The sequence below is a fragment of the Ischnura elegans genome, chromosome 2 (genome assembly GCF_921293095.1).
Source record: "Ischnura elegans chromosome 2, ioIscEleg1.1, whole genome shotgun sequence".
Lineage (NCBI taxonomy): Eukaryota > Metazoa > Arthropoda > Insecta > Odonata > Coenagrionidae > Ischnura > Ischnura elegans.
This window is the reverse complement of record NC_060247.1, coordinates 138,126,650-138,151,568: the sequence shown is the minus strand read 5'-3', so window position 1 is coordinate 138,151,568 and position 24,919 is coordinate 138,126,650. Positions and strand designations below refer to the sequence as shown.

Below are 24,919 nucleotides of genomic sequence, written 5' to 3'. Positions count from 1 at the left end.
GATATGATTATCTTCTGGCGAATATTTGAAGTAAATTCTGTTTGAGCTCTCCGTCCGGATACTGTGCTCCATCATCTTCGCAGACGTTGCAACGAAAGACTTTATTCTTCATCCGGACCATATTCTTCATACCTGGTGTGAAGTGCTATGTTCATTTAGTATTTCTCTCTCTTCTTTTATGCCGACAGGAGCAAGGTTCCAATCGGAAAACGACAGGAGAAACATCTTCCATTATCGGAGAAATAAAAAGGGAAACGTTATTATCCGCATTGATTGTTTTTCTACAAGAGATGTTTCATCATTTCTCAACGTGTGTGAAGTATTGGTTCACTTGCGTGAATTCCCAAAAATGACACGCAAAAATCTGTACATTCACCTCATTTACTTTTCGTGTCCCTTTCTCCTCCGTATTGAAAGTTATGCAAAGAATCATTGACGTAGAGAAAAGATTTTCTTAGCTTTAGCACTAAAAATAGTCGCGCAATAATCATAAATAAATATAGTGAGGAAAGAGCAAAGAAAATAATTTCAATTGAAACGTCAGCAGAGAAGAAGAGAGGGAATTATAAGCGCGGCACCATTTCCCTGATAGTGGAAGATACTTCTTCAGCCTCTCTCCGGTTAATAACTTACCCCCGTTGCAGGTAAAGATGAACCATGCCCTTCTTCACAATCGGGGAACGTTCCCAGTGGGTCGGGTGAATAAGAGTGGAATGGGGATTGCCTGAGGAAAGAAGTGTGGTCAGCACAAAGGAGTGGTGAACAGTGGTGAAGGGGGCAGGAGAAAGAAGGGTGGGGAAATGGCCTTCAGCTCTGCCTCAGTCTACGTTTGGGGGCCGTATTTTTTGCGACGCACTCGACCTCTGTCACCTTAGGGGGGAGGGAGTGAATGGGAAATGCTGGGGAAGGAGGGGTTTGGGATGCGTAAGATGGGTGTCAGCAAGATCAGCAGAAGGTCGCGGGAGGAAGTAAACAAAGAATTTGGAAAGAAAGATCTCTCGGCATGGGAAAACGGGGAGACGCGCGAGAAGAAAGTTCAAGGTTAGAAGTGCGTCTTCATTACGAGTAGACTGAAAAATAAGTTGGTGGTTAATAGAGCCCAATACTTAAGATATTTAAGTTATTTATTCAGGAAGGCTATTATATACACAAAAAGATACTACTAAAATATCAATTATTTTGTTCCTTTTTGCCCTTCTCCATCGCCGCTTCCACCATGGTTTCTCACTTGCATAAATGGGAATGAAATTGGGGACCTAACTCGTTAGCCAGATCAATATATCTTAATGTTTGGAGGGAGCGGGTACTTCTTTTTTATTTGGTGAAATTGCTTCACTTTCATCTTCGTCGTCACTGCTATTATGACTAGTCCCGGCCGCTGCTTCTTCCGACGCATGTACCGGCGTCCCATTGTCGCAAGCCCTGAGATCATCGTCAAGGGCAATATAATCGTTTGATGTTGCGCGCTGTGCTCTTCCTGCTTTTTCCAAGAATTTTTCAAAATCATCTTTTAAGCCTCTAATCTCCTCCGCGATTTTATCCGCTGCTGCTTCCTGAATGTATAACGTAACGAATCAACCATAGCCGTGATATTATAGCAGTAGAATTACTAGTAGGCTAGTTGTATCAATTACCAACCTCGAGAACATCCTCATGATGCGCTATCAAAGGGAATCCGGCCGATTTCCAGCAATTTGCGATTGTAGTGGAGGAAATAAAGTACGTCTTTGAACCGTGTTTCTGCGATGAAAAATGACAATTTTATTAACTTGGCCATTTTAGCAAAGTTAACAAAGTCGTTATTCCTCATCGCAGAAACACGGTTCAGAGACGTACTTGAATGCCTGATAGGCAGGAGTGCGATGCAAACAATTATTTTTGATGATGGCATTGATTGATAGATTTTCAAAATGCAGTCAGAGAAGAGTCACTTTTGGGGAGAAAAGGCCCCACGCTCGGAGGGTCGAAGAGAGGGGCCAGCGAGGGTGAGCTCGTCGAGGAAAGGGTCCCGGATTAGGGACCCTTCGAAGTGCTTCGGCGAAAAGTAGTCAAGTAGTCTTCGAAGTACGTTCACAGCAGCCTGCCTTGCGAACGTACCAGGTACGTCCACAGCAGTGCAAAGGGTTAATTAGGAGTGTACGAAATACCCCGCTCGACCTTCCTGACATGTTAAACTACGAAGTATTGTCGATGCGATGTTTACGAATAGGCACGTAAATAGGGGCATTATATCAGTCGCGATATTTTAATTAAGTCCTACTTCCCCTAAATTCCCACCGTGAGGTTTTAGGCGAACCCTTTCTCTCCAAAGTTGTACTGTCATTTACGATTTCACACTTTTGATGAACCACAGTTGGAAGCGCTGATTTTTTTTAGCTACTTACGCCGGCGTAACTAGTTTTGTTGACAAATATTTCGCCATAGTTCGTATAAACGAATGCCTTTTGCTCCTGGGGACCGATCCGAGGTTCGTAAATTCGAAACATTTCGTATAATCGAAACTTCGTATAATCGAATAGCACCATGTATTTACCATAGGCTTTTCGCCGGGACCGCACTATCACTTCGTATAATCGAAAACTTCGTAAAATCCTGCTTCGTATAATCGAGAGTTTACTGTATGTATTCAGAAATGCATGAAATGTGTTGTCAACATCTTGATGGGGAAACAACCTTCAAAATTGAACAAATAAGTATGTATTCAGAAATGCCTTAAATGTGTTGTCAATATCAGCGGCTGAGTGCACATCATGCCAGTATTCAAGGAATAAATTGCAGACAAACTCATTGATTGCATCCTCTTTAAAAAACCATTTTGGGATGAGAACTCATAAAGGTTTTGCATTTGTTGAATGACCTGGAGATGTAGCTATCTCTGTTATGAAATCATTGCTCTGTTAAACATAAATAGTGATCCTTGCCAAGTGTAACTATTTTTTTGTATTTCTTCCCAGTATCTCTTAAAAGTCATTTTATGAGAAGAACGACCTTGCCAGAAGATCTCTCAGAAATGACTCAGGAGGAAACTGATGCTAACTGTAAAATGTTAGCCATATTGGAACGAATTGTTAATCAACTGCAGAGAGGGAAAATGTTGGGATTGAGAATAGTGACTTGTTTTCGACTGGCATTTTATCTCAACATACCATATCTGGTGAGTTATTCTGTGAAGACATTTCACCACACTGGAGGTGATGTTTTCTCATTGTCTTCAACCATTTTTCCCTGTCAAATGGCAATTCTTGCATTCCTTCAAATGAAATGCATGAAGTGAATGATTTGCAGGCTATCCGGTTCACAACTACAAATCAAGGAGTATTTTGGACCCATGTTGACTTCTTTTGCCTCAGCAGTGTTCATTCACGTCAGGAAAATAGAGGGAAATAAACAAAAACTACAGAGGTATAGAAAAAAGATGTATGTTGAGATTGATGATAGTGGAGTAATTCTGCTTGGTGGGTGTGTTGTTGCTGGGCAGCATTGGCTATTGCCTAATTGGCACTACTTTAACTTAATTCTACTACTTGAATTTATAGCACAATATACCTTGCTGCCTTTTTCTTTAAATCCTCTTATGCAACTGCTTTACCATTGATATAAATAGGGATTGATTTCAAAAGTGTTATTCAGTAAAGCACTGTGTCATATTAAGTGTATGCAAAAAGTAGACACCCAGGTACAAAGGTGGTAGCAAATCTTCTTTGTGTTATAATTCCCAGGCCTATTTTTTGTTAGGTGCTATATCTAAATATTTATTTCTGTCATTACTTTCTGAGAATGAAATGGGTCATTTGACCACTCAAAAATAGACTGTGCTGCTAGTGGAGTTGAAGTAGGCCAAATCATTAATAGCTTCCCAGAAAACCATTGTAGTAGCTGTCCTCAGTGAAACACTCATGTTGTCAGTCATCACTTAAAAATTCTATTCAAATTCAAGGATTATGAAGCATAAGAAAATATAGTAAGCTAATCTTCTGACTTAGAACCATCAGATTAACACGTTCCCTCTTGTGGATTTTTCGAAGAATTCACTCATTGTGCCATTGTTCTTCTTCCTATCGCTTTAGTAATTGGATCCTTTCTATTTTGAGTTTTCATGTACATTGGGCTACGTGTGCTGTGTTGGTCACAACAAATTCACGGCACCAAAGTAGCTGTGACCTCCAGTGTGCTATGAGAGGCCAAAAATTGACTCATTCCATCCAGGTTCACTGCAATCTCCCTCTCCAGTGAACATGTTAAATGTAATGCAAAAGTTAGCTGTTGCTATTCCTCCGAACTAGTGGATAAGTAAGCATAGTGTGTGAAACAGTTAAGGACTTTGGTTATGACCACTTGTGTGAGTGCTTTTCCGACCATTTCCTTTATTTTCAATAATGGCATTGAGGGAATTTTAGTGGAAACTCTTATTCATAATAATGTGCTGTCTTGACATTTGAAACTAATGCAAATGGAGTATGATTGTAAATTTGTTAATGTTAGTATGTATGTATTTGCATTTTTGAATGTATTTTCATGATTTTCCTGCTTCTACTTACTTAACAATTTCCTGTGCAGCCAACGGCAGAATTTCCTTATTATCACTTTTTCTGAATCGACCGAAGTACATGGGGCGATTTAATAATACGAAGTTTTGATTATAGGAAATCTTTTGAAATTATGAACATCTGGCTCATTACATTTTGGAGGGGGGAGGTCGGGAAAAATACTGCGGTTGTCAATGACTACGTGGGGAGATGTAGTAAGGATATCACAGATGATATAATACTTCGATGCATTCAATGCAATAATAACACCAGATACATTGTTTTATTCTGTGTCTCATGTGGTTTGAACGGAAAACGGAACGACGAATTTCAAAGCACTGCAGGAACAAGTGACTTTGTATGCAGTCACGTGCACAGGTGCAAAGTTCAGCACATCCCTGTAAATCACCCATCTTGCAAGTTGAAGTAGCTGATCGAGGTATTAATCAGCTCTGCATTTGCGGAAGAATGCCGATGAAGAAGCACTCCCCTATAGATTCAATCGACTCTTGCTAAAATTTCATGAGAATATTCTTGCTGATGAGCAGAAATTAAAAGGTTTGGTTAATCATTTGCGTGACCCATCATGAAAAATTGTTGAATCAGGTAAAACATCTTGTGCAGGAAAATTTTTTACAACTATAAATAAGGAAATCATCATGTTGTATCATGTGCTCAGCAGTCTGTACCACCTAGTCCAGTATAGTCCACAAATTTCCACATAGGAGAATGACGCCTCATAAGCTGAACTGGCTAAGCACTCGATTGGAAATCAGGGCACCCAGGTTCGAATCCTGGTCAATGCAAGTGATTTATTCTATGTGGATTTTTTGCACAATTTGTGCATTGCGGGTGACTCTGTAAAGTTATAACCGTCGCTACTCCTGGTATACTTAAATAAATGAAGAAACGTGCAGAATGCGGAAACACTAAATAAGGATAATTTATGCATTGCTTTAATTGGAATGAACCTGGACCTCAAAAAATAAATGTTAAATGCAAAAACATAAAATCTGGATCTGACTGTATATACATATATACTTCTTCTTGCCCCAGGATGAGCTCACAAAAACACTTACACTTGTTAGTGGGATAATAAAAATGAATAAAAAATGAAAAGATGAAGCTTACAGGATACATATGTGTACATACCGTATTTGCACGAATCTAAGACGAACACGATTCTAAGACGACCCCCCCTTTTTTGGAACTCCACTAGGGAAAAAAATTTTTTCCTAATAACGATACGAATGAATGGTGAATGCGGGAATGTTTGGCTAGTTTGCCTATGTCCCAGGAAACACAGGATTTTTGGCGCGTAATTATGATATTCAGTAAAGGATTCAAACAAGATTTTAGCTAATTACAGGAATACTAGTACTTTATCGAGACACTTAGGTCATATTGTTTATTCGACGAATAGTTTCTTCGGCAGGACCATGGTCCGAGACGAATAAAATTAAACTAGTGAAAATGAAACCTGACTCTATGAAACCCACACGGAAAACGCTCAGTGGTTTGAAGTCAAGCCACCCTGGAAAGTAGGGAACCTTTCGTACGAGGTGAAGTTCTGAACTGATGCTATCGCGTACGGCGTACGGAGAGCATACTGCAGAGGGTGAAGCATGACCATATGATTGCGACATGAAATTTTTTGTCCGGAAGATACCCATTTTCTAATTAGCGTAGTGCCAGATGGGCAGATGAATTCGGATTTTTAGTTGGGAGAAACAAAATATCCTGAGAAGATATCCCTCGTCAGTAACTCTGATAAGTGAGAATTATAGTATAACTCGTAAATAACTGATAATAACTTGATATCCTGTTTTCGGAGAAAATGCCGCATTAACTGCCGAGAAGCTCAGCTACGAGGATATCATGTTTCGCCATCGTATTTTTCCAATTAGTGCATTGCTTAAAAATGCTTAAATAACGTTAGAAATACGTCGTGTTTGGTCTCCTTCTTTTTTGAATTGCGTGCACATTACAAATATTTCAATGTAATAAATGTGTAATACCAATTGCTGAAATTCATTGTTAGACACTTTTTGGGCTAATAGGTGATTCATGCAGCAGTTGACCTCCAGAAACTGGGAACTTTGAAGCAGGTAGGCTGAAAAAGGTCAGTGAGTGAGAAAAGGGCGGGGGGCGTGAAACACGTTTCTATTGTTTTCGTGTAACTTGATATTTTTTTCGAAGCTAAGGTCTTCGTAATACAATCCCTGCGCGAGCTGGGAACTTTTGTTTGATTTTGGTGAAGAGGAAAGAACCCGAGGGGGGAGGCGAGTGCTGAATGAAGGGGGATAACAGATCTTGGGAAATGCGCTAATGTTGCTCTCCCACGGCACTGATCTTCTCCCTATGGTAGTTCCATCTCCTGGGGAAGATTCCAACTATGTGCTTTTCGTTATTAGCCATAAATGACACATTGTATTTATTTCGTCTCATTTTCGTCAAATGATGGATGCGGGAAAATTATACGTCGGGACCGTGATCTTCAAACGATCAATGCAGGAAAACGATACTTCGGGGAACGATAGATGTGGGAAAAATTACATTGTCTATATGGAACTTTATATGGTACCAGAAACGACGAACGATGAATGCGGGAAAATGATCAATGCGGGAACGATAGATCGGGTTTCTACTGAATAACTTTTCTTTTGAAAGCGGCAGTGTAATGACTTCTTTTCTCTATCGTAATACTCTGAAAGGCACGGCAACACAACTGAATCGATCTCTCTAATCAGAGGAAAATCATGTTGGCTTCTTACCGTTGCTCTTAGAAAAATGCGATGACTTTGTAGCAGTTTATCCCGCGAGGCATTGAGGCTTTAACTTTACAATTTAGGTAAATTGTAACCAATCACACGAACATTTTGTGAGTTGATCAAGGTTTAACTTGAATGGTGCTGAACCTAGGCTAAAGCAGGCGATCTCGTGGAAACGGCAGAAGTGCACCCGCCGACTGATCGGTACGCACCGTATCTTTGCCTGCTGCCTTAAAATGGAAAATGTTTTTTTACTTGAACGCAAAATTAAATAAGCAAAATTATTGTACAGCTATTTTTGACGTTGATTTTTCGTTGTATAGCTATCGGGTGGCAAACCCAGGTATCCATAAAATTTTTGACGTAAATTATGCAACCCGATTGACGCTGAGAATTTTGCATCCGATTGTTAGACGAACCCTCTTTTCTGCAGGAGTTAGGAGGGAAAAAAACCTCATCTTAGATTCGTGCAAATACGGTATATAGGTAAACTATGTGCTTAAGGGGATGGTTTTTAAAATTTTCGATGGGATGCAGCCCATCTTTCTCAAGAGAGGAGAGGAACAGGAATGACTGGGGAATAAACAAGAGGGGTGTAAGGTAAAGTTGACATAAATGATGTTTTTTTATAGACGGAGGGGATGGGATAAAAGGTGGACAGGGATTGGCGGTGGTTTAGTGGGTGCGGTTGATGCCAGGTGCAGAAAACACACGAAAACACGCCCAGATGCTCAAAGTCCTTCAGCATCACTTCAATGTCCCTATGCTTAAGTTAATGCTCCCTGAGCTTTATTCATCGCTAATTTTAGTATAAACAGACCTTGAAAGTTACTTATGCATGTCCTTCTTTTATGAAGGAAATTTTGAACTTGGCCAATCCAATTGAGGCGCTGTGCCATCACCTTAGAGATGTGGAGGAAAGTGACTGGACTCACATGTCTGCGGAGGAGAGAAAGGATGAAGTGAAGCGCAAACTGACGCTGGCATCTGACATCCTCCTAGCGGCCCGTTTGGATCGTGTGGGGAAGGCCGAATTTCTGCAGCATGAAATTGTGGCTGCCATCCAAGAGTTTGAAGACCCAGGTGATTGCACTTTCTTTCTGGGTTCACTCAGGTCAGGGAAATGAAAAGTGAGACTGGAATTCATTGAAATATCAGGAAAATTACAACATGGGTGAGGTAAAAACTTGAGAGGCATAGCGAAAGGATGAAAGTCATGCTTGAGCATAGATTGAAATCGGTGCTGCCTTCAAGTGGCGAGCAAGGTGAGCTGCCGTCCTAGCTGGGCGGCAAACACTCAATTTACAATGCTACTCTTTCTCTATTTCTACCACTTTTCCTACTACATACTTTGCACTTGACTTTAGTTCATAATACATATTCTCGGCTGCATTTTTCCATGTAATTCTTTATGCTTTGACGTTGATAAAAAGTCATGACCAATGCCAAAGACTAATCTCTATGTTATGTGTGCAAGCTGATGTCACATATTGAATAACTTGAAGTTTGAGTGTTTCAGTGCAATTGCAAATTCCATGGGTTCCAAAGGTGGCTGCTGCAGCCATTGGTGAGCTAAAATGGGTGAAAGGTTGAACTCAGAGATCTAAGGAGGGACTCTAAGCAGGACGGAGGAGGAGAGAAAAACATGCTGATAAGGGTCGGTGTCATATTTCAGGGGTTAAAATAAAGGTCGTAGCTGGGGAGAGAAGCTTTTTTATTCCTCAGGCAGGATTCACTCTTTGCCTTTTTTCCGCCCACCAGGTAAAGTTCATCAAAATTAATTTTATTCTGAACAAGTTCTCAATTGATATGAAAATTAGATTAGAAAAAATTAGAAAATTACACTTGTGATGTATCATAAGTAAATAGAGATTGAATTTTCCGTTAAATGTTAGCTTGAATTTTTTCCCTTGCTACTCTCGCACCGAGTAATTAACTTTTTCGATATACGCAATAACATTGAGAAACTATATCGTGAAGCAATATTCTAAAGCACTTTTGTTCTATTTTAGAAAGAGGATATTTCAATATTATCAATTTGGCAATTTTTGTTTACATCGTCAGCCATTCATCCCTAAATGAAAGAGAAATTGCCCCTTAATGAAAAGAATGAGAGTTGGGATTAGATGGCCTTCATTTGCAATATGTTCGCTCTCTTCCAACGCAGATGTGGCCCGTGATTTCGTCCTTGGGTCAGAGTCTTTTGAGAAGATTTCACCGACCTTTTTCCACAAGAAAGTGAGCCATTTTCGATGGATTGCATTCATAGCCAAGTTCTCAAGTGCGTTTTGGGAGACTTGTGGATTAGGTTCTGACTTGTGAATCTACGGAGTTACAGTACAAATGGGGAAAGTGTTCATTAATATTATTTCCGGTCCCAAATGAAGGTTTGCACGTAAATAGCTCGATCAATGGCACCACAAGTCAGAAACCACCATCCGAGTCAACCCTGGCTTGATGCACGCACAGGGAGTTGCCGCCCGGTGGAACAAAAATCTATCATTTATCCAAAAACACTGCAAAGAAGTGCTGCGTATTCTTGGGTGGGAAGTAGTGAGGAATTAAAGTTGCTTTATCTCAGCCGAGATCGATAAAATGAATCATTGTACGCATAAAATATTATAATAAAAGGCATAATAGATAAGTATGAAAAATAAAAAAATGCCAAACCAAAAAACTCAATAAAATGCCTCCTTGTGTTACCTGTAACCTTATAAATTAACCTTAGGAATAAAAAACGTGAAATAGTATGAAAAAAAGACTTCAAAAAGTTGCCGTGTGCAAAATTTGTGGGCGATTTACGTAAAAATACTACGAGCGCCGCAGCCAGATCCGAATATCATTTATAGATGACAGCAAAAAAAATCTTGAATAACATAAACATTTTTGTTCGTAACGACTTATTTCATTCATTTTTGATAAAATGTAACACTTTTAAGTCTAAATGACAAAAAAATTTTCGGATATGGGCAAAGTTAAAATTTTTACCTTCAGACTGAAATTGTTAACTCATTTATTTTTCAGGCAATACTAGATCTTTGAGTGGCAAAGTCTTGATGTGGGGCTTATCTCTTGATGACAACTTTCCTGCAATCTTGGACTTGTGTGAGGATGACCTGACGTGTTCTCTGCTTGGCGACTCTCTCCTGCAGGTGGCCAATCATGAAGTCTCATCTTCCCAGCCTCTGAGTCACAGAAAAGGTTATTTCATCATTTCTCTTGCATCTGTTCCTGGACTCTCTGTGTTTCTTATGTCACATGCAGAAATTTTGTTTTTTTTATTCATTTAACCCTATCAAATTCATGTTGAATTTTCAACATAATAATTCTTGTTTCATTTTTGCAATCCGAGATAACCTTTGGTGTACATAAATTGTGTATTCCAGAGGATTGTTTATGTCATAAAGAATGCAAATTGAAACTTCCATCATTTAGAGTTGGTATGGATGGAATAAGAATTTTTTCAGTTCCTGTGTCCAAACTGACACCTTGTTTTCAAGCATTTTTCTTCAGGTATTTTTGCATCTAAATAACATTTTAATAACACACTATGCAGAAGTAATTGATGTGATCATGTTTCCTGTGAGTATGCCATACTATTTCAATCATGACTTAAACATTTAATTTTTTTCTTCCTTCTGACATTTATGTGGGCTAAATTAGGTTTTTTAATGAATAAAATTATTTATGATGCATTAATGCATCTGATGAGTGAAATTCAAATCAACTTATAAATACTAATGGAGTAAGAACCTTAAAATCTCATTTCAAAACTTGGGCATTCCAACTGCATTGCAACGTATTTGGGTGTGGGGTAAAATCAAAAGTATTATTGGATTATGTACAGGTTAGCTTGCTGGCTTAACCTCTTAAACTTAAAAATATATAGGAAGTTATCTGAATCCTGAAAAAAAGTCATCTTGCATAAAATCTGCATAGAAAAAATTATGGAACAAGTCATTGCCTATACTACAGACAATGGACTCATGCAATGTTCAACCTGCATGTTGGCCAGAAAATGTTGATATTCACAGCATGAAAAATATTTTGGTTTGGAAATTTCACTGATATTTGTGCTCAAGAAGTGTACTTACGATTAATATTTATCAATTAAAAATATGGCATAATGAATGATATGAATGATGAAGATAATGATTCATGTTAACAAGCCTTCATTAATTTGGAATTGCTTTGGAATTGGAATTAATTAGGAATAATAATGCATTTGTTAGCTTTCCAAGTTTTGATTTTTTCTTACTTTGGTTTGCTGTGCTATTTTATAGATTTCCTGTTTGTCCTCACGGAAATGCTTCCAAGATTGTGGATCAATTTCCGAGCATAGGCAGCAAAACCTAGTCATTCTCTATTTGGCCTAAAGCGAATGAATGAATTGTCATTTCAGTGGTGGAATTTCTGATCCGTGCTCATGATTGTCATAGCAGAGCGTGCAACATGGAAGGGATATCCCGCATACTTCGTCAGGCCCGAATCCTTACTTCATCGCTGCTTGCTGCTGAGGAATGGTCTCTCATGGTGAGCTGCATCCAAAAAGGAAAGGGTTTGTGTGCTAGGGGGTTGATTAAATACTGTATAAGGGTGTGTAAGAGGTGCACCCCTATTTTGAGCATCGAAGCTATAAAGAAAAAAAATTTTGCTGCATTTTTTTATTCTATGATGCGGTGTTGCAGACGTATGCCTGGAATTTCAACAGTTATCGAAATTTCCTCTTTCAATACTTAGGGGAAATTTTGATAACTGCGGCAGTAATAGCGGCATAAGAGAGGGTAGAAAGAGTTCCGATCCTCTTTTCGCACACGATGCTAGTCCTACTCACAAACAAATTTGTTTATTAGCTCTCGCAGGAGTATTGCAATAGAATTGCAGCCGTGGAAAATTTTAAGGCAAAACACGACAGGCAAATAGCATGAACCTTCCAAAGAGATGGGACCACAATCGGGGTAATTTCAGCACCGTAGGATAATAACCACGTCGTAGATTTAACAGAACCACCCTCGGCCCAGCCAATGCCTCTGCCGTTTTTTTTTTCTTTCCGAGACCCCACAGGAAAATATCAAGTTACAGGGGAACAATGGAAACGTGTTTCATCCCTACCCCATCTCACCAACTGACCTTTTTCGGTCTCTGGTTCAATTGTCCTAGTTTCTGGAGGCCAAATGCTAGGTGAGTCACCTACTGAGCTCGAAGATATCTCGATATCTTTCAGCAATTGTATGACACGCACGAGGTTCTAAAAAGAATGAGACCTAACGCGACGTATATCTGACAGCATTTAAGTTTTTTAAGCTCTAAACGATTGACACAAAGATTTATAGTTAACCAAGGCTACTAATATTCAACATAGTCCAAACAGCACAATTTTGGAAGAAACAAGCGTAGCATAAGCGCATTCAAACAAGACGAGACGGACTGGAAACTTCAGGCAACGCAAACTGCGTATATCACATTGCTGCGCCTTCGCCCCTTCGCTTTGAAGGCAAAGACGTCACAAGCAAGATCGGACGTGTTCTTCCCTTGCTCCTTCACTCATAGCCTTGTAGCTTCAAATACGGAGGGGAGGGAGTGCGCTCCTTGCCCTCGACCACTCATTCAGCGCTCTTCACTTATAAGCATTTCCAATTTCTTCTGTCCACCATTTAGTCCAACAATGAACACACATGTTTGAATTTTTTAAACAGTAGGTTTTGACACAAATATAATTTTCAGTTGCAAAAATCATCATATCAGTGTCTGAAGATGATTTTTGAAAAATCAGGTCCTCAGCGTAATGGAAATTCCTCGGCAAGACAAATATTGACCATTAACCAGGTATGTCCTTCAAAGCTACGCATTTCTCTACGTTTGATAAGCGATTACTATATGCAGTATAAATGCCGTAGGATGCCCACTCGTGACAGTACATTTAGCGCGCCCTCCGGAGCTAAAAACCCCGCGCGATCTTTTCCATGTTCTCTTTCCATCTCTGGGGTACCGACGTGACGGCGCGATGCTTACAAGAAAAGCAAATAGGAGAAACAGGAGCATTTTAAAAATACGTCACTTAGGGAGAAACTCCCCTGCCTGCCGCTTGTTTTTGATCCAGGGTTTCATATGATTGACTCATGCTGAAAACCAAGGCCACTCAGTTCCCCTTGGACTTGCGACCGGTGAAGGGGAGGGGGGGAAGATTAAAGTTTGTGTATGAGGCACCCCCATTTTCGGCTGCAATTTCTGGGAAAAAAGGTGCGCCTCTTACACGCGCTTATACAGTATTGCTTGCAGGTACCAACGAAAATCAGTGTTCTTGTAAATGAAAATGCATGAAAAACTGTTCCAGGGTTACCCTTGTGAAGTTTTTCCATCACAGAAAAGAGAAAATGTAACACTGAAGTTCCACAAAAAAAAAACTTTTAAACATACATGGCCATCATTTTGATGAAAGTCTCTGAAAGGTTGCTCTTAGTATACTATTTTGACCTAATGTTCTCTTTTCTGGGAGTATCCCTTATAACTGGATAAAATCTTACCTCAGTGCAAGGCATCAACAGGTTATTTTATCAAAGAATGGCACTAATTTTATTTCTCCCAGTAAAGAAGTTACATTAGGCGTACCCCAAGGCTCAGTCCTGGGCCCTATCCTATTTTTACTTTACATTAATGATCTGCCAAAAATTTTGCAGACGGTTCAAGGAGTTGAGCCAATTTTATATGCTGATGATACTAATGTAATTGTATCAGCACCATCGTTAAACAATTTGTCCTTGAGGGCATCTAGAGTTTCTGAACTCCTGTGTGAATGGTGTACACAAAATCTTTTGAAACTCAATCCTGACAAGTCTGGACTTATATACTTTTCCAATAAAAATAAACCCCCTGCTTTATTGACCATTGATCTAGGGGGATCACGCATACCCCAGATTTCTAGTTCCAAGTTTCTCGGAGTTGTTTTAAATAAAAATGTGTCATGGGACGAACATATATGCAATCTTCGTAACAGGTTGAACTCTATTTGCTTCCTTATCAGAAGTATCAGGAAAACTGTAAGCCTTGATATTTTACTCTCAATTTATTACGGAGAATTTTATTCTTTAATTATCTATAGTATTCTGTTCTGGGGTTCTTCTACCCATTCTGATTCAATTTTCAAAGCTCAAAAATGTATAATACGATTAATATGTAATGCTCCTTTTAATGCACCTTGTCTTTCCTTTTTCAAAAGGTTAAATATTTTGACAGTTCCATGCATTTACATTTATGTTGTAAGCATGTTTGCTAAAAGAAATTTATTTAATTATATGTCTAATGACAATGTTCATTCCCACCAAACTAGAGCCTGTAGAGATCTGCATCAAACATATTGCAGGACTTTAAATGCATCCTTGGGGCCTAAATCCATGGGCCTTCTTGTGCTGAACAGGCTCCCTACTGATTTTAAGTACGAAATGGACCCAGTCCTGTTCAAAAGGAAATTAATAACGTTTTTAAGGAAAGAACAGTTTTATTCCGTAAAGGAATTTTTGGGGAAAAAATAATTATATTTAATATGGAATAAATTTTATGTACTTCATTAACTTCTTTTGGTCAAATTATGGTGCCATACACTTGTGTATTTTATCTTATTATTGTCTGCAACATTTATATGTATATGACGTGTCCTATACACTCAACTCATGTATTTTTTACTGTGTTCAGTGTCCGCTGGGCAAATAAAGGTTATTATTATTATTATTATGCCTCATTTATATTCTCATTTTATCCATATAATTTTCATTAGAGTAAACATGTGTGAGCGAATCACTTTCCTTTTAAAATGGCTCTTCTGTCTGATTGAGCTGAAACTACAATGGGATCACCATCTCCTTGAAAGTGCATGGCAACTTTCAGATTAGTTCATCTGAGCCTACAAACCAAAGGAAGTGCTGAAGTTCACTGGCTGATTTTGGCTGAGTGGAATGGGTAGTCCCGGGGAGATTTTCATCTTGTAGATAATCTACTGTTTTTCTTAGTTTTTTTTTTTATAAAAACACCTGTGCTTAAATGAAACAATATTACATTTCATTATTTTAATTTTAAGCTGAGTGACGAAAAAGATCTCTATCACATAGAAAACAAATGATGCCAGATTTGTGATCATTGTGAAGTTTCTGAAGCTTTTAAGCTAAACTTCTGAAGAGTAAATAATCTGAAGAATTCAGTTATCTGAAAACTAATCTGTTTTGTGCATTACTAATAAAATTGGGGAACAGCCATTTTGTTATCTTAGATCTGAGACTAGTTTTTGAATAACTTTTTGCCTCTGGATAAGACAATAACCTCAGTTTTTTTATGTATCTTGTCAATTTTTTAAGCTTAAGGATACCCTCTTTTTGTTTCATGTGTCATGCAAAATTTAGATATGAAGGAATTTAAAAGGAAATCTTGCCTTATGTATTGCCCATATAGAATAATTTAATGAATACAATTTTTTTTGTACTTATTATTCACATTTTTCAGTCAATGAAGAATTCAGTAAATATTAAATCTACATTTCAAGATTCCAACATGGTTTAAATTCATGGTTTTTTACAGGTTCGTCTTCTGACTGGAATCAAGAGGTACACAGAAATGAATTATATTCTTCTCATATTAAAAGAACACAAGCAATTTGAATATGTTCTTGGAAAAGGAATGGACAAGGTAGGATTTTATTATCTCTTCCTTATGTGTAAATAGGCTACATTTGTAAAAATTTCTCTCAATTTTGGGGAAACATACAGTCGTCTTGATATAAGCAAAATTTATGAATTTAATTGTTCAAGTAAAGTTATCATTCAAGGACATTAGGCATGTGGGGGGGAGGGGTTCTGCTTTGAATGCATTTGTGCTTTGGTTTGGCTTGGTTTTAGCTTTTTCAGTTTGGAGGAAGTATTTCTCAAGGACATTCACCTCTTCTACTTGTGTCATGCTACATAGTTATGTTTCCACATGAAACGTTTAGCTGAATGGAAAATAAATCTTCACCCTTTCCATTTATTCCCCCTCAAGGAAATTGTAAATACTTACACTGGAGGCGCTGCATTCGAGTTTTAAGCGTGGTCAGAGTTCCACCATCTTGGTTTGACCATTTTTGGACTTAGTCTCAAACAGTGTACATATATAATCAAGTATTCTATTCATAATATCGCCTCTGATTTATAAAATGAAAATGCAACAATTACTCCTTGATTGTCATCGGAGTTTTCCAATCGTTCGTCATACTAATGTGTATATCAAACTGTCCATATAGTCATATTGTGGTGATAATATATCGTCGAGAACATACTTTCATTCTATTATTGCAACCGGTCCGCTATCGTAAGATTCCATTTGCTGTAATCTTATTAATTGGCAGTAGAAGTACGGGGAAATGGATTTTTACATTTGTTAAATGATATTTTCGGATAAGCTAGTTACACAGCCGCACCATGGTGATTGACAATAATTTTTCCTTGGGAAAAGATATTCGAGGCATATTTTTACGAAGCCTTCCCATAATGATAGAAAAAAGGTTTACTGTGTTAGTTTGGGATAGTATATTTTAACGTAACAACGATCATGACCGAATATTTCACCAAATAGTTAAGAGTGTTTGGTGTTTTTCCTATATGTACTGCCTTAATGCATTCCCAAATTGTGGCAAAGATGAATATTGGCCATCAAATCAAGAATTGGGGAAATGTATAGTTAGTAAAAGTGACCAAAACATACAAGAATTCAGGAATGTAACTTGAAGCAATTATTTTCCATCCATCTAGTTCGCAGAAAATTTGAAAAAATGGAAAATTCCTTTTGTAGGGACGTGAAGAGAAAATCAGGCATGATGCACAAATATTGTAATACATTCCAGCCGAGTGTTCAAATGTACCTTTGGCCATACTCATACGCAGTATCAGGCAAAAAAGAACTAGAATGTACTTTTCCGCAGCATGTACTCAGACGACACTATTTCCAAAACGAATGAAAGGAAACCAGAGACCATCCTATTTCAAAATTACAACAAAGTGGGAGTAATGGATAGTGTGTATCAATTTATTTACACCTTTTCAAATCCAACAGCCACATCACAACATGCTCAAAAAAAAGGTGCCAAATATCACCGAAATGCACCAATGAATTGTCCAATGTATTCCTTCAATACAAAAAAATATTTTGTGGAAAGAGTGCTGAAAAGCTGAAAAAATAACTATCTGTATGAGATTTACAACAAAGTAATAATTTTTAAAAATTTGTATGCAAATATTGTAAACCCACTGTGCCTATTGTTAGAATATTAAACACAAATTTTGTATTGAGTGTAATTGTTTTCATGATAAGATTTGCAATTGACTACTAAATACGGTTTAATTCATGATTTTTTTAAATATTTGCTATATATTTTTGAATTTGGAAATAATATTTAACAATGTTAAAAATTGTTTTTAATGAACTGATTTCACAAGTTATACGATGAAATTGAATAATGGATGAAAATGAGGCGTTTTGTTCCAAAAAACATTGTGGGGGTCAAATGACCTCAAGCTGTCCTCCTAGGTAGTGCAAAACTCCAGTCTCCCCCTATTGTTAAACATGGTAGAAGAATGTACTTTCAACGCAGCATTTTAATTACCCCTATTGGATTTGAAAATTACACAATATTGTAGAAATATATCTGTGTGGAAAGTACAAAGTAGTTTCTTTAAAAATGTTCACTAAAATATCCAGGAAAAATTCCCTCTTGGCGTGGCCTCTTTCATGTAACCCTCTATGAATGGAAAAGCTAAAATTAAAGTCTCTTCATGTTTTGATTGGTAGAAATTTAAATGCAATTGTTTTCAGGTCCCTGGTTTGAAAGTTGCTCTCTTAGACTTTCTTCGTCGCCATTGTCCTGGAGATAAAGAGTATTTGTGGCTTGTTGTGCTGCATTTCCGCCTTCACTCCGAGACAGCCGAGCTATGGCTGTCAGAGGCGGAGACTGTGATAAACAGCATAAGTATGTGCTCTCAGACTTCAGATCCAACTCCGCTGCAACCCTCTGATAAGAACTCAGATGTTAAGTTACCTGTCATCCAGTGCTCTGATAAAATCATGTCTGATTTAAAACTTGCAATCCAAAACTACACACATGCTGCAGAGTTCTACTTACAGGTTAGTTGACCTTCAGCGTATTGTGCGTCTATCCTTACAATTGCATGCAAAGATGTGCTCTGTGACTCTAGGTAGGACTCCGTTCACATACATCTGTTTCATTCATTTCACTTTCCATCTTAGGATTTTTGCCATGAGAAATTTAGAGGATAGCGTGATTTAGTAAGGATGCAACATGAATTTCATTACCATATGAATGTTCTTTGACGAACAAAGGCCTGCAGGAACAAAATTTAATTTTAGCCAATGACCCTGAATTTTTGTAAACAGGTTTTTTGCAAATGTTCTTGTGAGAGTGTTGTCATTCTTATTTTGATGTTTGAAACTGTAATGATTCTAAATTTTCCATGCTAACAATTGGAAAATTCAACAAAATTTTGCGATTAGCTTTTATTCAGGAAATTTGATGATTTTTATTATACCTCAGGATAAATTGACGAAAAAAGTAAAATTACAGAGGTAAATCCTCCAATTTTTTCCCAAAATCTCAAATGAAAACTAGTGACATTTTATTGTTTTGGCTTTTTGATGAATGAAGTTTATGATAGTTTCATTAGAGCTATTTTCCTTTGAAACAATCATGTCTAGCAACTATGGATCAACTGATATCAATATGAAGTGGGCATATTATGATGTATATGTATGTGGTTTAATTGGCATTGACAAATTTTACACACAGACACACACACACTGAGAATACAAGCTTCAGAGTTAATACTTGAAAAAAAAATGTTTATGGTGGAATGTTTAGTTAGTTTTATGTCTTCATCAAAGTGGTATTTTTATCATTGATGGTATTTTGGAAACAAAAAATGACATAGTAGTCAGCACTGGCTACTCTTTTATTGGTTCATCCCTAGTAGTAACTATTAAAATGTGTGTGATAGTACTTTCATCATGTGTAACTTGTGTTGGAAGAAGGATCAACACCTTCCTGATATTTGTGTTTCTCTTGACGCTCTTTCGGGATACTTTTGAGTTGTTGTTGAATGGTGACAACAGATCCATGAGAATTGCAGGAGAGCTCTTCAAATCAAAGCACCGAGTTGAGTTCTGTGTCTGCTAATATGTTGGGATCACAGCATGGGGCCTGCTCAGGTGGTGGTTTTTCCGGATTGGTACATGACTTGGTTCTCCTCCTGGTGTTGTGCAGTTTTTACGAATCATCCCTTTTGAAATTGGCCGCTGTTTCCTATGCCTCTAAACTTTCAGTAAACCAGGGATAAATTTATTCCACTGCTGTGCCAAACTTTGGACTCTTAGATGTTACCATTCAGCAACAATATGGGAGTATTACGAAAGAATGTCAAGAGAGAAACTTGTATACAGTGTTTTTTTTTGTTACTAAGCGTAGCATGTTTCTTCGAAATAGGCAAATCAACCGATAGCTGCATCGCGTTGTGCCCACAAGGCAGAGCTAGCTGCCTTGCAGATATACCTGATGGACCAAAGCAAGGATGGGGCCACACACTGCATTCTACATTTAGAGCCTCTGCAGATTGCTGCAATGGTGACCAATATCCTTAGGTCAGAGCTAAAATAATAATAATAATTTATTGATCCAAAAGACACTGTACAAAATAAAGCATTGACTAAGAGTATAGGACAAGTCAGGACAAAAGAATTAGGTATAAAAAATAGGGGTATTGTTTACTTCATCATGAGATATTCATTAATACTAGAGATGGGTCGAATAGCAGATTTCTCGAATTCGAATATCGAATTCGAATATTAAATCATTGCTCGAATATTCGAATACCTCGAATTTCGAATACCTCGAATACTAAATGATGAATGCTGGAATGTTTGACTCGGTTGCCTATGCAGCAGGCAACACAAGATTTTGGGGAGTAATTTTGATTTCCTTTAAATGATTCGAACAGGAATTTAGCTGATTAATGAATATTTTAATTGTGTGGAAACAATTGGGCATATCATTAATTCAACTAACATCGCTTTACCCCCACTTCTGCTGCCAAGTGCTAGCTGACAATCTGAGGCATTTTGCAAAATAGAAGCTCTATTCCACCGTATTTTCTTCAATTATTTTCAGTCCATCTTTGGGAGTTCTCACGAGATAAGAAGATGAATTGGAATTGCTATCAGGGAGAAACCAAATATTCTGAGAAAATATCCCTTTGTCTGGGACTGTAACAATCAAGATTTATAGCACCACTCATTAATTGTAACTTGATATATGCTTTCGGAAAAAAATACCGCATCAACTTCCGAGAAGCTCTGCCGCTCATATCCAGTTTCGCCAGAATGCTAAGTCTCCGTCGTATTTTGACATTTATTTCTTTGCGTAAAATGCTTAAATAAACTCAGAAATACGTCGTGTTTGGTTTTATTCTTTTAGAAATTACGCGCACATTACCAATATTTCAATTTAATAAAGGTGTAACATCAATTGACGAAAGTCATTCTTAGACACCTTTTGTGCTAATAGATGACTCATGCAGCGGTTGACCTCCACAGAAATGGGGAACTTCGAAGCTGGTAGGGAAAAAAAAGGTCAGTGGGGGAGAAAAGGGAGGGCCGGAAACACGTTTCTATTGTTCTCGTGTAACTTGGTATTTTTTCGAAGCTAAGGTCTTCGTAATATGATCCCTGAGCGAGCTGTGACCTTTTTTTTTTATTTCGAAGGAGAGGAAAGCCTCAGAGGGGGGGGGCTAGTGCTGAATGGAAAGGGATACCGGATCTTGGGAAATGCGCTAATGTTAGTATCCCACGGTACTCACACAGCAGTTGACCTCCAGAAATGGGGAACTTCGAAGCAGGTAGCCAGAAAAAGGTCAGTGGGTGAGAAAAGGGGGGAGGGCGTGAAACACGTTTTTATTGTTCTCGTAACTCGATATTTTTTTCGAAGCAGGGGTCTTCGTAATGCGATCCCTGCGCGAGCTGGGACCTTTTGTTTGATTTCGGAGAAGAGGAAAGCTTCAGAGTGGGTGAGGCGAGTGCTGAATGGAGGGGGATAGCGGATCGTGGGAAATGCCCTAAGGTTGCTATCCCACGGCACTGAGGTTCTCCTGGTGGGGGGAATCGGGGATTTTCGGATTTTTTCACCTGACCATTTTCGATTCCCATCGTAGAACTCTTTTCACCGCTAAAATCCACGAATTTGATGTAATTCGTCAACTTGCGTAAAACGGCGCTGCGAGCACTAAATGACTACAGTTCTCTACATTTTTCCGAGTCAACTACCAACGACGTGCGTGCGACAGTGTATGACGCGAAATTCAAAGTATTCGAGGCGGTACTTTTCGCATAACTATTCGAAACCTCGAATATCGAATACTTTCTAATATTCGAGGTATTCGAGTATTCGCGGATACTATTCGCACATCTCTAATTAATACTATAAAAACACCTCATGACCAGGAAGTTTTTCTTTAATACACTAAGTGTGTCCTTTATTTTAATGTATCTGGTAAGTTGTTATACGTTTTTATGCACATATATCTAGGACTCCTTAGAAGTTTAGTGGAGCAGGATGACATCACATGCATATCATATTTTGTCCTAATATTATTACAAAGGATTTCAATATTGTTAACAAAGTATGAGATTTTTTTTAACATAAATAACAGATTGATTTACATATACAGAAGGCATTGTCAACAGCTTTAACCTAAAAAACAGTAGTCAGCAGTGAGCTCTACAATGTAATTTACAAATTGTTCTTACAAACTCCTTTTGTATTATGAAAACACTGTATAAGAATGACGTTGATCCTCACAAGACTATTCCATTGGATACATGTTGGTAAAATAGTCCGTAATATGAGGTTTTCATATTGTCTAAACTAACGGCATGTCTCAAAATAGATAACTAGTAAATTTCAGAGTTAAGTTTTTTACATGGTTTAGTGGTATGCACATCCCACTTAAACACAGAATCAACATGCACTCCAAGATATTGAACACTGTTTACTACATTGAGGTCAGAAAAATTGGAGGCTAAGTCATTAACACCTTGTTCATTACTTATAAATTGAAATTTAGTGATTTGAGACTTTTGATTGTTCAACTTTAAATCATTGCTGTCACACCAGCTTGGCATTAGGTGTTTTACCAATTTACCTGAATCAAATAAATTAAGCAAATTTTTATCAGACATTAAAATGCTGACATCATCAGCACACATTATGCAATTAGAATCAACATTCATCATAATCAATTTGGGTAGTTCATTGACAAAGCATAAAAACAGTATTGGGTTCAGGACAGAGCCTTGGGGAACCCCTATGGTCACATCTAGTGAAGAAGAAAGAAATATTTTACCACCTATTTGATATACCAAACTCTGTTGTCGTTTGGCAAGATACGACTCAAGCCATTGTAGTGTTAAGCCTCTGACTCCAAGCTTATTACTCTTAAGAAGTAATTTGGTGTGGTTTACGGTGGTGCCCCGCGGGAACAGCTGAAATTGATTTGGGTGAAGAAGATGCCTCCCAATCGTGGCTGACAGCTCCGTTCACCTGGTTGTGATCACAATTATTTGCCCTTTTTAGTGACGATGGGTTAAATCTCGACACTGTGACCTCATGTGGCCAGGTTTCCTTTTTCTTCAGTTCTTCAAGAAGAGAGAGGTTTGCACCGATTTTAAAGACATTTTGTGTATGGTAGAGAATAACAGCTCGCAAGTGAACTCCTTCCCACAGAACTTTTTCGTTAAGTGATTTTTAATAACCTCCGGCAAAGTTTGAGATTTAGTATGAGTTACAAATAACCAAACTCGCCTAGTAATGCCTGAGAATTCACTTGTATCCTCATCGTTTCTGATAACCCAGGGCTTTTGGTGATATTGTTTGCTTACGACACTTTTCTTCTTTTCTAGCCTCTTTAAGTTTTCTATTGTCGGTTACAATAGTGAAAGGCCCTTCTTCATTCGGGATATATGTATCTAAAACCAGCTGCTCCTAGACCATTTCCTCCTTCTTTGTAGACGCAGGCATATTTTTCATCAGCGTTATGTTAGAAATATCATTCTGGACATTCCTTGGAACTGTGTGATAGCTCAAGATGCTGCTTATTGTTTACATCCACTCTAGGTTTCTTCGTAGACAAAACTTGTTTGGTCGGAGATACTTTCAAGCTGTCAGCAAATGAATCATGTTTCACCTCCTTCACTCGCTTGCTCTCCTTCGTCAGCCTTGTTAGATCATTTTTCAAGAGTTCAGTGACCTTAGCCATGTTGAAAATTGAATATTTAGATAAGTGGCACTTCCAATAAATGTCGCGGTTCTCAGGTAACGCTTTAGACAGTAAATCATGGAGATGGAATATTCGAGGGCATGGATTGCAAAATACAACTTTTTCGTTCACTTTCAATGATTTTTTGCCAGAGCTGGACTTGCATGCCTCTTTACCATCTGCCGTTTTGGATTTTTTTTCTGTAAATATAGTCTAAAGTGTGGATTCTGTTGGGTTTTTTGGTCAATCAATCAACGAAGCTTTTCTCAATGGGGTTTTATTCGGTAAAGTAATAACACAATGACATTACGTGACACAATCAGGTGCTTCTCCTCCCGCATCCGCCTTATGTACGCTCGATCGCCGGATACCTGGAATGAGAAGAGAGGGAGGGAACCTTCCCAGGGAAGGAGGGGAAAAGCCTAAGAAAAGGAAGGAAAGAGGGAACGGAATGGGTTCCTCGACACTCCCTGTGCCTACCCCAACAGATTATATCCTTCCTTATACCCCAACCTTATATCCCTCAAGCAAAATCCAGCAAACATTTTCTTGCGTGTCAATATTTATTTAAATCAGTGTTTATGTACCGTACACTAATCGAAAGAGGAACTGTTGTATTAACAATTTATCAAACTCTACGTGCAGAAAGAAATTGAGTGCACTTCCTTTAAATCTGGATATTTTTATTACTAATAATGATTTTGTGTGCGCGCCATGTAACAGTTTTTTGGGCACTGGCTATGCCCATTCATTAGTTTCATTTGAGCGATCAAATTTTGCACGATCCGTGCAGTGGGAGCCGTAGGTGGGTGGATTGCCACACTTCATGTGTATTTCTTGGTTATGTCAACATTAACACATGCTGGCTCAAAGAGACGAAACAGTCTCTCATCACTATTATACTTAAATCCTAAAAATTACAAAAAGTTGAAAAGAGAAAGAGAAATAAATGAAAGAATAAATTGAAGTGAATTGTGATGGATTCTAATGAAGCATTGTATTCCTCTCTCATTGTTATAACACGAGAACACGAGCAAAAAATAGTGAATGACTTAGTAAATGAACAGAAGGTTGGCCCATATACTTATAATAAAATATGTACATTTTTTTGAAATGACAGCTGAGGGTACAAACCAAGAATATTTAAAGTAAAGGAGGAAAACACAGCGAAACACTTAAAAGGCACATTCCAGACTATCATGGCATATACGTATGTACTTGTTCAGCATGAAACCCATCCTGTAGTCAGTCTTTTTTTTTCCTGTGACAGATCGAAAGGCTGACATTC

At 38.1% G+C, this 24,919-nt stretch overlaps 1 protein-coding gene across 2 annotated transcripts in view; it reads left to right on the top strand.

Annotated features, from left to right (window-relative positions):
- LOC124154685 (spatacsin) overlaps positions 1–24,919 on the top strand; it is a 96,469-nt gene that overhangs the window by 69,742 nt on the left and 1,808 nt on the right. For both annotated transcript variants that reach the window (XM_046528562.1, XM_046528561.1), the window contains exons 21-27: positions 2,955–3,154; positions 8,155–8,380; positions 10,322–10,498; positions 11,700–11,830; positions 15,863–15,970; positions 18,128–18,436; positions 19,809–19,963. In XM_046528562.1, the coding sequence (XP_046384518.1) occupies positions 2,955–3,154; positions 8,155–8,380; positions 10,322–10,498; positions 11,700–11,830; positions 15,863–15,970; positions 18,128–18,436; positions 19,809–19,963 (1,306 nt within the window). The remainder of the gene's footprint in view (positions 1–2,954; positions 3,155–8,154; positions 8,381–10,321; positions 10,499–11,699; positions 11,831–15,862; positions 15,971–18,127; positions 18,437–19,808; positions 19,964–24,919) is intronic.